This window comes from Mobula birostris, chromosome 8, assembly GCF_030028105.1.
Source record: "Mobula birostris isolate sMobBir1 chromosome 8, sMobBir1.hap1, whole genome shotgun sequence".
Taxonomy (NCBI): domain Eukaryota; kingdom Metazoa; phylum Chordata; class Chondrichthyes; order Myliobatiformes; family Myliobatidae; genus Mobula; species Mobula birostris.
In genome coordinates, this window is record NC_092377.1 from 21,189,211 (window position 1) to 21,204,250 (window position 15,040).

Consider the following 15,040-nt stretch of genomic DNA (forward strand, 5'->3'; position numbering starts at 1 on the left):
AGACATTGGACCACAAGACCCTAGAGAAGATAGTAAACATTGGCAGGAGGATCACTCTGATCTCCCTCCCCTCTATCTGTGGCATTTATCTGGCCACTGTAGACGAAGGGCTCGAAGCATTGTTGAGGCCCCTACCACCCAACCCACAATCTCTTTGACCCAATACTGTCAGGAGGGAGGTACAGAAGCATCAGGACTAGGACTACCAGACTGGGTAACAGCTTCTTCCCTCCAGCTGTGAGACTAATGAATACCCGGCCACCAGCGAGGTCTCATTACCAGGACAGCCAGCTGTTTACTGTACTGTTCACCTGTGCTGCGCACTATATGCCTTTCGAATTACATTTTACTAACATATTTATGGTAATATTTTGTTTTCTGTGTTTTGTGTAATGTATGGAACGAACAAACAAAATACCTTTATTGTCATTGCATAGTACAATTCGTCACGCACCAATGCAGCGAAAATGAGTTTGCAACTCCTGCACTCAATGCTATAAAACAACAAATAAAATCAAGTAACCAGCCAGTACAAGCAATGTCCAGCATACAAAAGTGCAACTCAGATACATGACAGCCATAAAATAAGTATTAAAAGTAGCAACATAACAAATTTATGGATGATGCTTGATCGATTGGTTCAGAGCAATTATAGCTCTGTTTATGGGTGTATCGTGGTCTAAGGAACGTTGTTGTGTATACATACAGTCAGATGACAATATCTTGTACTTGAATGTGTCCTGTTGTGATGGTTGGTAAATTGGAGCGGATCCAGGTCACTCCTCTGAAAAAGCTAAGAACGTTACTTCTTTGAAGAGCCGTATCTTGCAGCAAGTACATGCAGAAACAAAGTTTTGTTTTGAAAAGGTACACACTTTGGATCCAACAGTAATTTGGATCATTGGGGATTCAAAGGTTATGATGGATCAAACAGGAAAGCACAGTTAAGATCAATATCAAAGCAACCATCATCATGTTAAGTGGTAAGTAAGTTCAACTGGCTTAATTTTCTATTTTTGTCTTCAAAAATATTTCCACCTCACTGATGGAGTGGAGAACAACAAGAATGAGAGTCAATATTTCAAGTGGTTAGTTAATCACTCTATCAATCCACTAGGAGCCAATAATGTTCCAAGATCTGTAATCACTGATTCTACGTAGTGTTTAGACAAGTAAACCAAATTAGATGGTGAACTATGGAGCTGCTATTAAAGTCATTGTGTAGAGATTGCAGACGGACAAGAGGTTCAAACTACCAACTCCAGAACAAGCAGCCTCAGACAAATATTTTTATTAATATAATTATGCAAAAAATTATGCACATTATAATTGATGATTTTAAAATGAGATGAGATTAGCTTCATTTGTCAGGTGTACATTAAAACATACAGTGAAATGTGTTAACTGGGTCAATGACCAACTTAGTCCAAAAGGATGTACTGGGGGCAGTCGTCATGATACCAGCACAAACATGGCACACCCACACCTACTAATCTGTGTGTCTTTGGAACGTGGGTGGAAACCGAAACGCTCCAAGAAAACACACGTGGCAATGGGGAGAACGTACAAACTCCTCACAGGCAGCGACGGAAATTGAACCCTGATCACAGGCGCGTTAAAGCATTATGCTAACCACTACTCTACTGTGCCGCCTGATGGTAACCACTCCATTTCACAACCCCAAACCCAACTTTCTACAAAGAGTTTTGGGGCTGTCAAGTAGAGTAGTTGTCATCAAACTTGAATCAAAATCTATTACTTTTCTATCCTCCTAAATTTTCTTTCCATGTGTCAAGTTGAATGTGTGGAAAGCAGTCTCCAGACAATTTGATTTATTCCATGTGATATCAAGAAATGGCAGACAGCACAACATACAGCAAAAGCCATTAGAGCCCAGAAAAAGCAGTGCCTTAACCAAAGCTATTTAAGTATTGTTACAATATTGACATCAAACCAGTGATGTGGAAAATCCACCATCAATAAGCATAAATCAAGATACTAAGGCATAACCCTATAAAATATTAGTGAGGCCAGCACAAGAGTACTGTTGCAGTTCTGGTCACTACACTATTGGATATGTTTGCAACTGAGATGGTGGAGAGGATGTTCTCAGATGGAGCTATGAGGAAAGAATGGACAAACTGGGTTGGCTTTCCTTGGAGTGAATTTGCTGACAGCAACCTAAATGGGATAAACAACATTATGAAAAGGATAAATGAGATGAATTTTTTCCTCTTAACGGAAATGTCTATGACCAAAAACACATAGGTTTAAGGTAAAGAGTAAGAAATTTAGAAATGATTTGCGGAAGATTTTTTTTCATCCAGGGTGTAATTGGAATCTGGAATGCACAGTTCAAAGGACGGGAGAGGGTGGAGGCAGGAGCTTATTAGATAAGCACTTGAAACTATAACATGGAAGGTCACAGTGAATGCTCAAAATGGGTTTAGTAAGGAACGGTTCTTAATGGCTGGAGTTTTCCATTTGAAGGCCAGTTTCTATGTTGTATATCTCTAGACTCAAGAAACTCTCCACTGTCCAGAACCAACCAGTCTGTTTGATTCACACCTTGTACAGCATACGAGGCACTCCCTCCCATCAACAATGGTGCTATTGCTCCAATGTGTGCCAAAGGGAAATTGCAATACAATTACTTTCCTGAGCTGCTTCAACAGGACCTTCCAAACCTGCAAATTCTACAACAAGTCCATGGAAACATGCTTCGCTCCCAAGTTTCATACAGCTCTGACCTGAATTTAGCACTATTCCTTCATTGTCAACAGGTCAATGGAATTAGAATGCTGAACAACAGTGGTGTCAGAATACCTTCACCCATGATACTGCAGTGAAGCAAGAAAGCTGCACAACACATCTGGATTGGGCAGATAAAGCTGCCCTTAACAGTGAATCTCACATTCAGCAATTAGGTAAATTAAATATTTCAGATATTAAGCAAAATGGTTATCATGTGAAATTCCCTTTGAGATACAGTACTGTGCAAGAGTCTGAGGCAGGCATATATATAGCTAGGTTGCCTGCAGCATACTTAATTTGTCAACACGGAGCAGACAGTAAGTTTATAAATCTGGCAGGAGCAAAGGATGCTGGGAATGGCGAGGGTGGAGCGCCGTGAGTTGTGGGATGGTGGCAGAGAAGGACTGCCAGGTGTAGGGGTGGTGGTGTGGGTAGAGACACACCCAGCCCTGAGACAAAAGGCAAGGTCATTTGATTCCAAACAATTGGTTTATTGATCATCACAAAATGTCTCTCTGGTGCTTCCCATTCCCTCCTTTCTCTCTGTCCCCGTCCCACCCAGAGTTCACAATAGCGACCCATATCAGAATCAGGTTATGATCACTCTCATATGTCATGAAATTAGTTTTTTGTTGCAGCAGTACAGTGCAATACATAAAATTACACCAGTACTGTGAAAAGATCTTAGGCAGCCGAACTATATATACGTGCCTAAGACATTTGCACGGTACTGTTGTAATTATTTATAAATATTGCAAATACATTAACTTACTCTTTTACTGAAAATAATTGTTAGAAGCAGATGGTATCTAATGGTCATAGTCACATTACGTTAGTCACAGCACGCTGGAGGAACTCAGCAGGTCGGGCAGCATCCATGGAAACGATCAGTCAATGTTTCGGGCCAGAACCCAACGAAGGGATCCGGCCCAAAACATTGACTGATCGTTTCCACGGATGCTGCCTGACCTGCTGAGTTCCTCCAGCGTGTTGTGAATGTTGCTTTGACCCCAGCATCTGCAGATTATTTTGTGTTTACACATTACGTTAGTGCCTCCTCTAGGTTTGGAATTCTCGGGATGAAAAACTGAGTCAATAACCTCAGCATTAATTGGATGGCTAGCACTCTTGGTTAGCAACAAGACCAAGGAACTGATTGTACACTTTAGACTTCAGGAGAAAGAAACCAAAGGTCCATGAGCCTGTACTCATCAAAGGATCAGAAGTGGAGAGGGTCAGTAACTTTTAATTTCTGGGTGTCACTATCTCAGGGCACTTGTCCAGGGCACATCGTATAAATGTAATTGCAAAGAAAGCACAACAGCGCCTCTACTTCCTCAGGAGTCTGTGAAGATTCGCTATGTCATCAAAAACCTCGGCAAACTTTTACAGATGTGTGATGGAAAGCGTACTGACTGGCTGCTTTACGGCCTGGTATGAAAACACCAATGCCTTTGAGCGGCAAATCCTACAAAAGGTAGTGAAACTGCCCCAGTACATCACAGGTAAAGCCCTCCCAACCATTGAGCACATCTGCACGCAATATTGCTGTAGAAAAGCGGCATCACAGTTCCTCACCACCCTTTCCTGCCGTCACAGGAAAGCAGCAGCCATCATGAAGATCATGCTCTCTTCTCGCTGCTGCCATCAGGAAGGAGGTACAGGAGCCCCACCACACGACCAGGTTCAGGAACAGCAGAATTTGAACCAGAGGGGATAACTTCACTCAGCCTACGGATGTTCCCACAACCTATGGGCTCACTTTCAAGGATTCAGTGTTCTCGATATTTATTACTTAATAGTTCTTTGTCCTGTAGGGTGCAGTCTTTCAGTGATGCTATTACGTTTCTTGTATTTACTTTGATTACCCTCAAGAAAATGAATCTCAGCGTTCTATATGGTGACATACATATACTTTGAAAATAAACTTACTTTGAATTTACCTACACCCTGGAGTATTTACAGTAACTAATTAACTTCCTAGCTCATGTTTGGAAAACATTTTAAACCAAAGCCCAACCTGTTCTCTCCGGTCTCTAAAAACGATCCATGGTACGATTTTGAAGAATAAGTTCCCGAATCAAAGTTAAATTTGATCATCAGATTATTCGTACAACACACACGAGTTTCCCAAATCATAATCATCAAAGCACTTAAAGTGAACATACTGTATTGGGCACGGGAAGCACTTTGAAACAGCACGAAGTTGTGACGGGTACTGTTAAATGCTAGCCTTTATAGTAATGACCACAGGACCATTAGGTTAAAAAATCTGGAAATACTGTAACAAGGTAGAATCAGTAAAAACTAATGATGAAATTGTCAGTATGCTTTCACAAACTGCACCCCCCCCCAAATGACTCAATAATACCATTAATGGAAGGATATCTGCCACCTGTTCCTGTATGTTATAACAATACCTCTTCTAAATGATTAGCTCCTGTCCGCTTGTGAAGTAGCTCAGCAAGAATCTTAGATCTACCAAACAAGAGACAAACACTACCCTCTCTAGGAAACAAAACTGACCTTGCTCATGATAGCTATGCCTTGAGATTCAAACAAAACGATTGAGCTGTTGTAGAACCAAACAGCTTTGATTGATGTTAATTCAAGAAACTAGAGCAACTCAGGTCGGAAAGAAATCCGATACAGTATAGTGGAGCCACCATGAGCATTACAAAACAGCTATTTACTTTCAGAAAGATTTTAATTGGGAAGGACTCACTATTTTCTTTCCTCTACAATCAAGCTCAGAAAATAATAAATTCTTTTTAGTATTTTCCAATCCTTATTTTTTTTTTTAAGTTTTCTATGCACAAGAAGAAAGTATTCTTGGCAGCGTTAATGAAAATCTTACAGATGACATGGTCTTGGTGTAAACGAAACAGCTGTTTCTATTAAGCTGTGAAGTAAGTGGGATATTGGGCTATCAGCCATTAGTATTTTAAATCAAAATATTTATAGGAAAATAAAGTGTAAACATATTTCATAGTGTCCTAATTGACAACTTTAGCCATGGCATAAATATACCATGCAGAATGATCTGCAATTCCATTGCACGTCAATGGATAATGAATTTTTAAAAATCAGTATGATCCAGAATCAGTATCAAATTTATTATCACTGACAGATGTCATGAAATTCAGTGCTTTGCAGCAGGGCAAGACATAAAAATCAGTCTAAGTTTAAAAAATAAACAGGTAGTGCAAAAGATGAACAATAATGTTCATGGAAGATTAACCACTTCACAGTACTACGTTATTTCACCAATGTGCAAAGTGCAGATTATTTGCATTCACTCTACTTTTCCCAATAATAAGAACATTAAACAGACCATTATTTATCAACGTTCTTTGTCATTCAAGTTTTTATTATTATTTATTCTTATTTTACAAAGCAGCACAGCATATCATAGCAAACAACAGGAATTCTGCAGATGCTGGAAATTCAAGCAACACACATCAAAGTTGCTGGTGAACGCAGCAGGCCAGGCAGCATCTGTAGGAAGAGGTACAGTCGACATTTCAGGCCGAGACCCTTCGTCAGGACTAACTGAAGGAAGAGTTAGTAAGAGATTTGAAAGTGGGAGCATATCATAGAGCAGATACAGTACAGCATATTTACACAGCCATCCCATGACAGAAAAACAAATAAAACTTAGAAACAGAAAGAAGTTCTAATTTAAGTTTTAGTTATCAAAGTTCTTGATATTTACCAACTAACTAACATCATGAACAAAGCACTTATTGAGGCTTTCGGTTGAGGCCTTCCATTGTTCGGGGTTGACAATGGATAACGCATCTCAGCTGTCTTCGTGATACACAAACCACGGCAGTATGATATGGGGAGAAAACCGTTGCCCATATAGCAGCAGTCTGGCACCAGCAGTGTCGCTGGAGTTGCCACTCAGCACTGAACTCAATGTAGAACTACCATAAAGACTCCAGCTCCAGATTTCTTCCCAGGGTTTACTCTTGAAGCCTTCCCCAGGAGTGGGTAGAGCCACTCATGGTAGTGGTTTGAGATCAAGAGTTTTTTTTCCCTCTAGATGAGCTATCAACCACGGCGGATGAGCCCCATCTGCCTGAAGCAACCGGTTTTAAGGTGCCGGTGACACATCTTTGCCCCTTCTCCTGTCAGTAGAAACAGTTCTGCCAGGCTCAGTAATTAAGCTACACATGAAGGGCAGGAGCTGGAGTATGTCATATGACTTCCAGATATTAGAAAGTCATAAGACCATAAGATATAGGAGCTGAAGCAGGCCAGTCAGCCCATCGAGTCTGTTCCACCATTCAATCATGGGCTGATCTGATTCTTCCAGTCATCCGTATTCCCCTGCTTTCACCCCATACCCTTTGATGCCCTGGCTAGTCAAGAACCTATCTACCTCTGCCTTAAATACACCCAATGACTTGGCCTCCACAGCCGCTCGTGACAACAAATTCCACAGATTTACCACTGTCATGTACCCCGTGACGGAAATAAGGAACCAGCAGAGATGGAAAACACTTTGGAGTCCAGTATTGCTATAACTGCTAATATTTATTAGTAACTACGCAATACAGTAATAGCAATGTAAATAAATCACACAGGTTAGCCATGATTATATATAAAAGTAAGTGTGGAATATATATGTATGAAAACCAAGGTTCTTTAAGCCTAGGGGTAAAAAGATACAGTCTTACGACGTTGAGTAAAGTTCAGTTTGTGGTATTTAGTTGAGTAGTGATGGTGAGAGGGAGGGCGAGAGGGAGAGGGAGAGGGAGAGGGAGAGGGAGAGGGAGAGGGAGAGGAAGAGGGAGAGGGAGAGGGAGAGAGAGAGGGAGAGAGAGATAGATAGATAGATAGATAGATAGATGAGTCGAGTCTTCAGGTGAGCTGATGCCGTCGATCTTCTCGTCGTCCTCTGAAATCCTTTACAAGTCACCGACTATGACTTTAACCAGGAGGACCAGTTTTCCTGTGGTGGAGCTATCACCCCAGCAAGGGTGGACACATAGGCAACTCCCCACCAGTCAACCCCTTCTCCTACGTTGGAATAGCAATTTGGATCGATCCACCTGATCGACCCACCAAAACCCACTTTCTCTGCAGGCAAAACAATGCTTATTCAGTGTCCAGATGTTGTGTCCTGAGGTCTGTATCATCTGACCTCCTACTTATTTCACCAGGCTGAGCATCGTCTGTCACTCAAAGAGTCCCTCCTTCCTTTGTCTGTAAAGAAATGCACAAGCAGGCAACCTGTCCTTGAAAGTAACATCAACAACCAGCCTTTAGTTACCATAGCAACCTTCGAGCTGCTCGGTGCTGTCTCCAACTCCAAACTCAGTAGAAATCCGAAGTTACTTCCAATGCCTTAAAGTGACAGTCCAACCGTTAATCTTCGTTTCTCTCTCTCTTTTCAAAAGCAACATATCGGTGGTAAATAATTCTCTCCTTGTCTCTCTTTTCCAAACAAACCATCAATGGTAAATGTCTCTCTCCAAACAGTTTATAGGGGCACTCCTGGATCCCCTCACACCACCCTCTGACTAAAGTAATTTCTCCACATCTCAGTTCTAAAAGGACATTCTTCAATTCTTCATTTAAAAGGATCACTGACAATCCTGTATCTTTGTTCCACCTTCCAGTCCACTCCCCAACCAATTCTCTGTGCACCCAAAAGACCACTGACCTCAAGATACCTATGAACTTAATGATTCAACACTTGTAGCCTTCTGGGGTAGACACTTGCAATAATTTGCAGTCTTCAGTCTCATCCAAAATGGGCAATCCATTGTCCGAAGTATATAGCTCCCTGGTTCCATAGTCTTAACTCAGAAGAAACAACCTTACAACACTATGTTTTAAGATAGTGTGGGTTTTCATACACATCCTAAAGACATGCAGATATGTAAGGTTAAATGGCTGTTAAATACTCTTGTGCGGGGGTCCCCAACCTTTTCTACACCGCGGACCGGTTTAATATTGACAATATTCTTGCAGACCAGCCGACCGGGGGGTGGGGGGTAGGGTTGCCAACTTTCTTACGGTGTTTACCCTGAGAAAGACTACCATGACCATGAAGCCTTGCGTGGGCACCTGTGTGCGCATGCGTGACGTGTGCAGACATGCCGTACGCATGTGTGTACGTGCTGATTTTAAGTCAATTATAAGTCACTTATAAGTCAATAGCATCATAACATTTTAACTAACGTTTGGATATTAAACACACAGCGCATATTTTCCCCGTATGAACATATAAAATCATTGCCACACACCAATATCGCTGAATCAGTGGGAGCCCTGGGCTTGTTTTCCAGCAACAAGACGGTCCCATCAAGGGGTGATGGGAGACAGTGATATTCAAAGGTGGTTCCTTATGTCCAGTCTATTCTGCAATTTAGTTTTTGTTGCATTCATTGCAGAAAACCCCGCTTCGCAGAGATATGTTGGAAATGGAAGCAACGTTTTCAGTGCTTTCGTGGCTATCTCAGGATATTTAGCCTTGACTTTGATCCAGAATGCTGGCAGAGAGGTTATGCCAAACATACTTTTCAGCCCGTCGTCATTTGCAAGCTCGAGGAGTTGCTGACATGGATGACACGCGGGTAATGACCTCGCGTGCGTTCAAGTTCAACAGTGGGCGTGACAGGGAATGAGGAAAGGTGCAGCTGACTCATATCACCAAATCATATTGTTTCCTTGTGGCCCAGCAGCGCATGCTATGCGGCCTGGTGGTTGGAGACCACTGCTCTTGTGTGTTGATTATTGGTAGCATCGGGGGGGGGGGGGGGCGGGGTTAATAAAACAGGGGACAATAGGTTCCATAGGAAATCAGTGGGGAATGAGATTGCATATGAGTAGGTATAGATTTTATTGGGCTGAATTGCTTCCTGTAAGATGGCGACATGCTTGGACACAGCAACTTCAACCAAAGGTGTTGTTGTCTTTTTTAAACGTACTTGTTAAGATCGCAAGACCCTGCTGGACATTAAGAACTTAAAGTACTGTGGGTCTACCTCATCAGTGAGTTGCTCATTGGTGGAAAAACGGAAGAAACTGGACTTAGTGCAGACCATGATGCTGCCTGCTTCAGAGCGGCGTCGATGCTGAAGGCAGTGTGCAGTCTAACAGTGAATGATTGTTTCAGTTGCTTCTTTTGTAATCACAAGACTCTGCTGGACATTGGAAATTTGGGATGCTGCAAGTCTGACTCACTGTTTTACTGGTAAACAGTGGGGGAGCTGAGTGGCCTCGGTCATAGTGAGGACTAGGCTTCAGACTGCGGTGTTGCCTGTTTGCAGCTGCCCAGGAGAGAGGATCCACCAGACTGCCAGAGTGGTGTGGTGCAGTGTCCATGCTGGAGGAGGTGCTGCTCTGGTGTTCACTCAGCAGAAGACAAGGTACATTGTGTTCGACTACAGACTGCTGCAACATTCATGGACTCAGGGACCTAGACTATATATTTTTTTGGGTGTGACTGTATTTTACTGCTGTTTTATGTGCGTCTTGTGAATGACTGTTGGTACATTGTTTTTCACCTTGGCCCCAGAGTAACACTGTTTTGTTTAGTTGTATTCATGGACATTTGCGTATAGTTGAATGATAATTAAACTTGAACTATATCTCATATTTCATTGCTCAAAGAACCAATAATATGAGAATCTTAGCTAACATTTCCTCTTAGGGTAGTTATCTCACCACAAGATAGTGCTTACCAGGATAGTTAGATGGGAATGCGTGAAAATAAAATGGATGAGTATAGGATATCGGTTAATGGGTGTTTGAAGATGTGAGGATTGTGTGGACTGAAGAGCCCATTTCTATGCTGTATCTCTCAGTGACTGTGAAAATACACAATGGATACATCAAACTTATAAAAGGAAATAGCCTTTATGACCTAAACTTCCTGCCTTTAAAGTGACTGCTATTTTATCTTTAGACACAAGAATAACATTAACGTTCAAAGTAAATTTATTATCAAAGTACATGTATGTCACCTTACACAACTCTGAGGTTAATTTTCTTGTAGGCAAACTCAATAAATCCAATAACTATATTAGAAATCGATGAAAGACTGCACCAACAGGGCAGACAACCAGTGTACAGAAGAGAACAAAGGGTGTTAATACAAAAAGAAAGAAAAAAAATGATAATAATTAATAAATAAGCAATAAATATTGAGAATACTTGAAAGTGAGTCCGCAGACAGTTCAGTGATGGGGCAAGTGAAGTTGAGTGGAGTTATCCCTTCTGGTTCAAGAGACAGATGGTTGAGGGGTAATAACTGTTCCTGAACCTGGTGGTGAGAGTCCTGAGCCATTTGATCATGACTGATTTATTTTCCCTCTCAATCGCATTCTCCTATCTTTCCCTGTACATTTGGAACCCTGACTAATCAAGAACCTATTAATCTCCACTTTAAATAGACTTGGTTATCATATCCATCTGCGGTGATGAATGCCACAGTTTCACCACCCTCTGGCTAAAGAAATTCCTCCTCATCTCTGTTCTAAAGAAACGTTTTCTATTCTGAGACCGTGGCCTCTGGTCCTAGGCGGTTCCACAACTGGAGAAATCCTCTCCACTCTACTTAGGCTTTTCAATATTCAGTAGGTTTGAATTCTTCTAATCTTCAAAGGTCCAGAGCCATCAAGCACTCATCTGTTAACCCTTTCATTCCAAGGATCATTCTCGTAAACCTCCACTAGACCCTCACCAATGCCAGCAGAAAGACAGTTTATTTGCTGTGTTGTACTTACGTCAGGTTCCAGCATCACACATTTCTGAAATGCTTTTGCAGCGTTTTCGAAGTTTTCCAACCCCAGATATGCACAGCCCAAAGAAAACCAAACGCCAAGCTAGAAAAGAAATGGTTGGATTTTAGGATGATTGTAATAAACACCACATGAGAATCAATAAATTCTTATTTTGTTATCCACCCATAGTAACAAACAAGTGGAATTAGTTACAGTTATTAATGTTTACGCTTATGTTAAAACTTTTATTCAAATGATTACCTCTAATACATTTTTCAAGTGTCCGTTTTAAAATGATAACCTTCCACCTTCCTTGTCCCCAATTTGATAACTTCATGCTCAAGTTGCACATACAGCCGTTAGGTTTCTGTGGACTTTTTAAATGGCCACATTCAGATCTGCCTTCAGCGACATCGTACACATACAGGTTCAAAGATGACAGCATGGAATCAGGAGCTGGAAGCGCAATTTATTTTACTCACTGCAGCCGCTATGGTTACCTGCCCTTATTAAGATCCAGACAAAGGAACTCAATGCTGACACAAATGCAAAATTATTAAAACTTGCAAAACCTGCATAGTAAAGAGAGATTTCACAACCTGGCTGCACACTTAATGCTGCCTCACAAATCATCGAGACATTGGAAATATCTATTCACCAACAATTACGTCAGAGGATGGACTTATTTATTCAGTTAATAAATAAACAAACAGGAAAAATAAACAAACGGAAAGATAAATACAATAAATACATTAGTTTCCGATAAATTGGGCAGTCACTTATTTGGAACAACTCTTAAAGAACAAAAACTAATCAAGGAAATGGCCAGGATTCCTTATATTTATTTGGGATACTATGCCACTTAATTGGGGCATGAGACTGTTACTGAACAGTTTGTGATTTGCTTCATTTCTGTGAACTTGTTTGGCTGTTAGACACTACACCGTGCTTGGAGCGAACAGTTTTTAAATAGCATCATTTGTGTTTGTGCTCAGAACACAGTGATTTTTGTCTCTGTCAGTTGGCGAGAAATAGTAGTAAGACATTTCAGAACTGTTTTGCTGTCTGCAGTTTCAAGCATTCAGGCTTGGAGATGCCAAAGATGGCTGGGAGTGAAAATGAAATGATTTCACGAATCAAGCAAGTTAGAAACTACGCAGAACTTGAAGCTCGACAATCATATTGGATGCTACAATGAAAATGAAGATTTGGAGGATACAATTGTTGAAAGCTTGCATATGAAGGCAGTCCATTATCTGCAATAGGTGTCTGCGCTAATTTCTGTTCATTTCCAGTCAATGAAAAGAACACGGCAGCATGTTGGTTATCCATCATATCTGATGATGACAGTGAAACTTGTGCAGGAGATTTTTAAAGTGGAAAAGCCATTGCCCTGGGACAGTTCTACTCTCCCGACCTCAGAAGTCCAGGTCCAGTGGTACAAGTAGTCATCACAAACTGGGATCTTCTTTGCAACACACATAAAAGTTGCTGGTGAACGCAGCAGGCCAGGCAGCATCTCTAGGAAGAGGTGCAGTCGACGTTTCAGGCCGAGACCCTTCGTCAGGACTAACTGAAGGAAGAGTGAGTAAGGGTCTTCTTTGGTTGCATTGGATGACCATGACATCTTCTGTGCCTTGTCATGCCCTTCGCTCTCCACGGAGCAGTTGCAGAGCCGTCTTCCTGGCCGTTGGATCTCACTGTCGATCTTGTCCGCTCAGTCCGTCAGAGCTGACTTCACATGCTAGGACAGGCCTATCCTTATTTAACTGGGGTAGGGGGTCTGCCAGCTACCCTCTCCTGGTTTAGATCACGTGTCAAAGCGGTACACCAGGGTGAGGTCGCCGTTGCATGTAAACAGCTGCTTAGAACCACAGGTGAGAGCCGAAAGACTGGTGGGGACCAAAGGTAAACTGCCCTAGAATGGATACAACAAGCCCCTCACCAGAAGTGCTATCCCTCCCTGGACAGTGTACACTGGATGAATTCCTCCATCAATAACTATTAGGAACTAATACACAGTTGTATAGAACTGTGTAGCATTGGTGGTGTTCTAGTTTGTCTTTTTTACACCTTTTTAACTATTTCCATGCAACTTTGGCGAATTGAGGCAGAAGCTTAATTGAGCCAAAATGTACTGGTCCAGATGTGCCCCAATAAACCGGAATCCACTGTACATCCATAGGTTATCATTCATATGTTTACACAAACATTAGACTGATATCATTAAGTCAACCAAGTCCGTGTTGGAATTTTTCATCAATATTCAAGATCAATCGCACCTACGTCTTTGGAGTATCTTGGTAGAGATCAAATAATATGAACAGAATAGATAGCAGCCCTAAACAAGAGAAAATCTGCAGATGCTGGAAATCCAAGCAACACACACAAAATACTGGAGGAACTCAGCAGGCCAAGTAGCATCTGTGGAAAAGAGTATAGTCGACGTTTCAGAAAGCAGCCCTACTAGTTTCTGTTCTATACATTTTCATCACACCACATCTGACTACGCCGATTCATGGAAAAACAGTCCACAAATTAAACATGTCATTGTTTGCTTTTAAAGCTGAATTCATTAGCTCTACATTGAGAAACGAGCCTAGGGTCTACAGAGAAACATTTCAAAATCTGACAATTTTTTAAAATTTTCTCTTCAACCTCCAAATTGACTTGAATTATCAACCTGGCAGTACTTTTTAATCTATTTGTTTTTCTGGATATGGGTATCGCTGACAAGCCCAGAAATTATTACTCATACCCAACATCCCTTCAGTAGGTTGTGGCGAACTACCTTCTTGATGTACTGCAGACCTTCTGGTGGAGCAGCTATATTGAACTCCAAGGATTCCATAAATTCCCACTGTTCCTTCAAATAGTCGCCTTGCTCCAATGTCAAGACATTTTGCAGGTGGTGCTTCCTTCTTCCTGAACCAATACTTCCCCTCTCTCTTCAGGGATATAGCTCTACTTCCTGAACTTCTGCCCTCACCATCTCTCTCCCTGGACAAAGGGACAGAGCACCCAAACTTCCCTTCCATCCCAACAGTCTCTGCATTCAACAATTCTTCCTTCACAATTCCAACAAGATTCCAACACCAGACACAAATTCATCTCCCCTTCCTTTGCAGCTTTTCATGGGGATCATTCCCTTGGCAATTTGCTGTCTGCTCTTCCATCCCTACTACCACTTACCATGCAGCCTCAGGAGACCTGCACATTGAGTCCCTGTTCATTACTGTCCAGGGACTCAAACAGTCATTCCAGGTGAAATAAGAAAACCTATTTGCCTTTATCACCTGACATAATGCATTTGAAATTTAAGTTCTAACAATCATAATGTCAACATTGCCAGAGATGAGCCAGTTATACCTTATAACCAACATTGACAAAGTTCAAGGAACTCCAAGTACCATCAAACTAAGGGGAAGGTGGAGTGTTATGACACATCCTGGTTCATGGCCCAAAGAAAACTGTCATAAACCAAAACCTCTTTTTTTTTTCTAAATAAAAGGCAGATGTCATTAAATCCAAACGATCAGTCACCT

The 15,040-nt window shown here is 41.6% G+C and overlaps 1 protein-coding gene across 1 annotated transcript in view; it reads right to left on the reverse strand.

Moving 5' to 3' along the window:
* The window catches only part of ttc27 (tetratricopeptide repeat domain 27), a 286,736-nt gene that overhangs the window by 86,037 nt on the left and 185,659 nt on the right, over positions 1 to 15,040 (reverse strand). Inside the window, exon 14 of the mRNA XM_072264878.1 lies at positions 11,499 to 11,597. Within this exon, the coding sequence (XP_072120979.1) occupies positions 11,499 to 11,597 (99 nt within the window). The remainder of the gene's footprint in view (positions 1 to 11,498; positions 11,598 to 15,040) is intronic.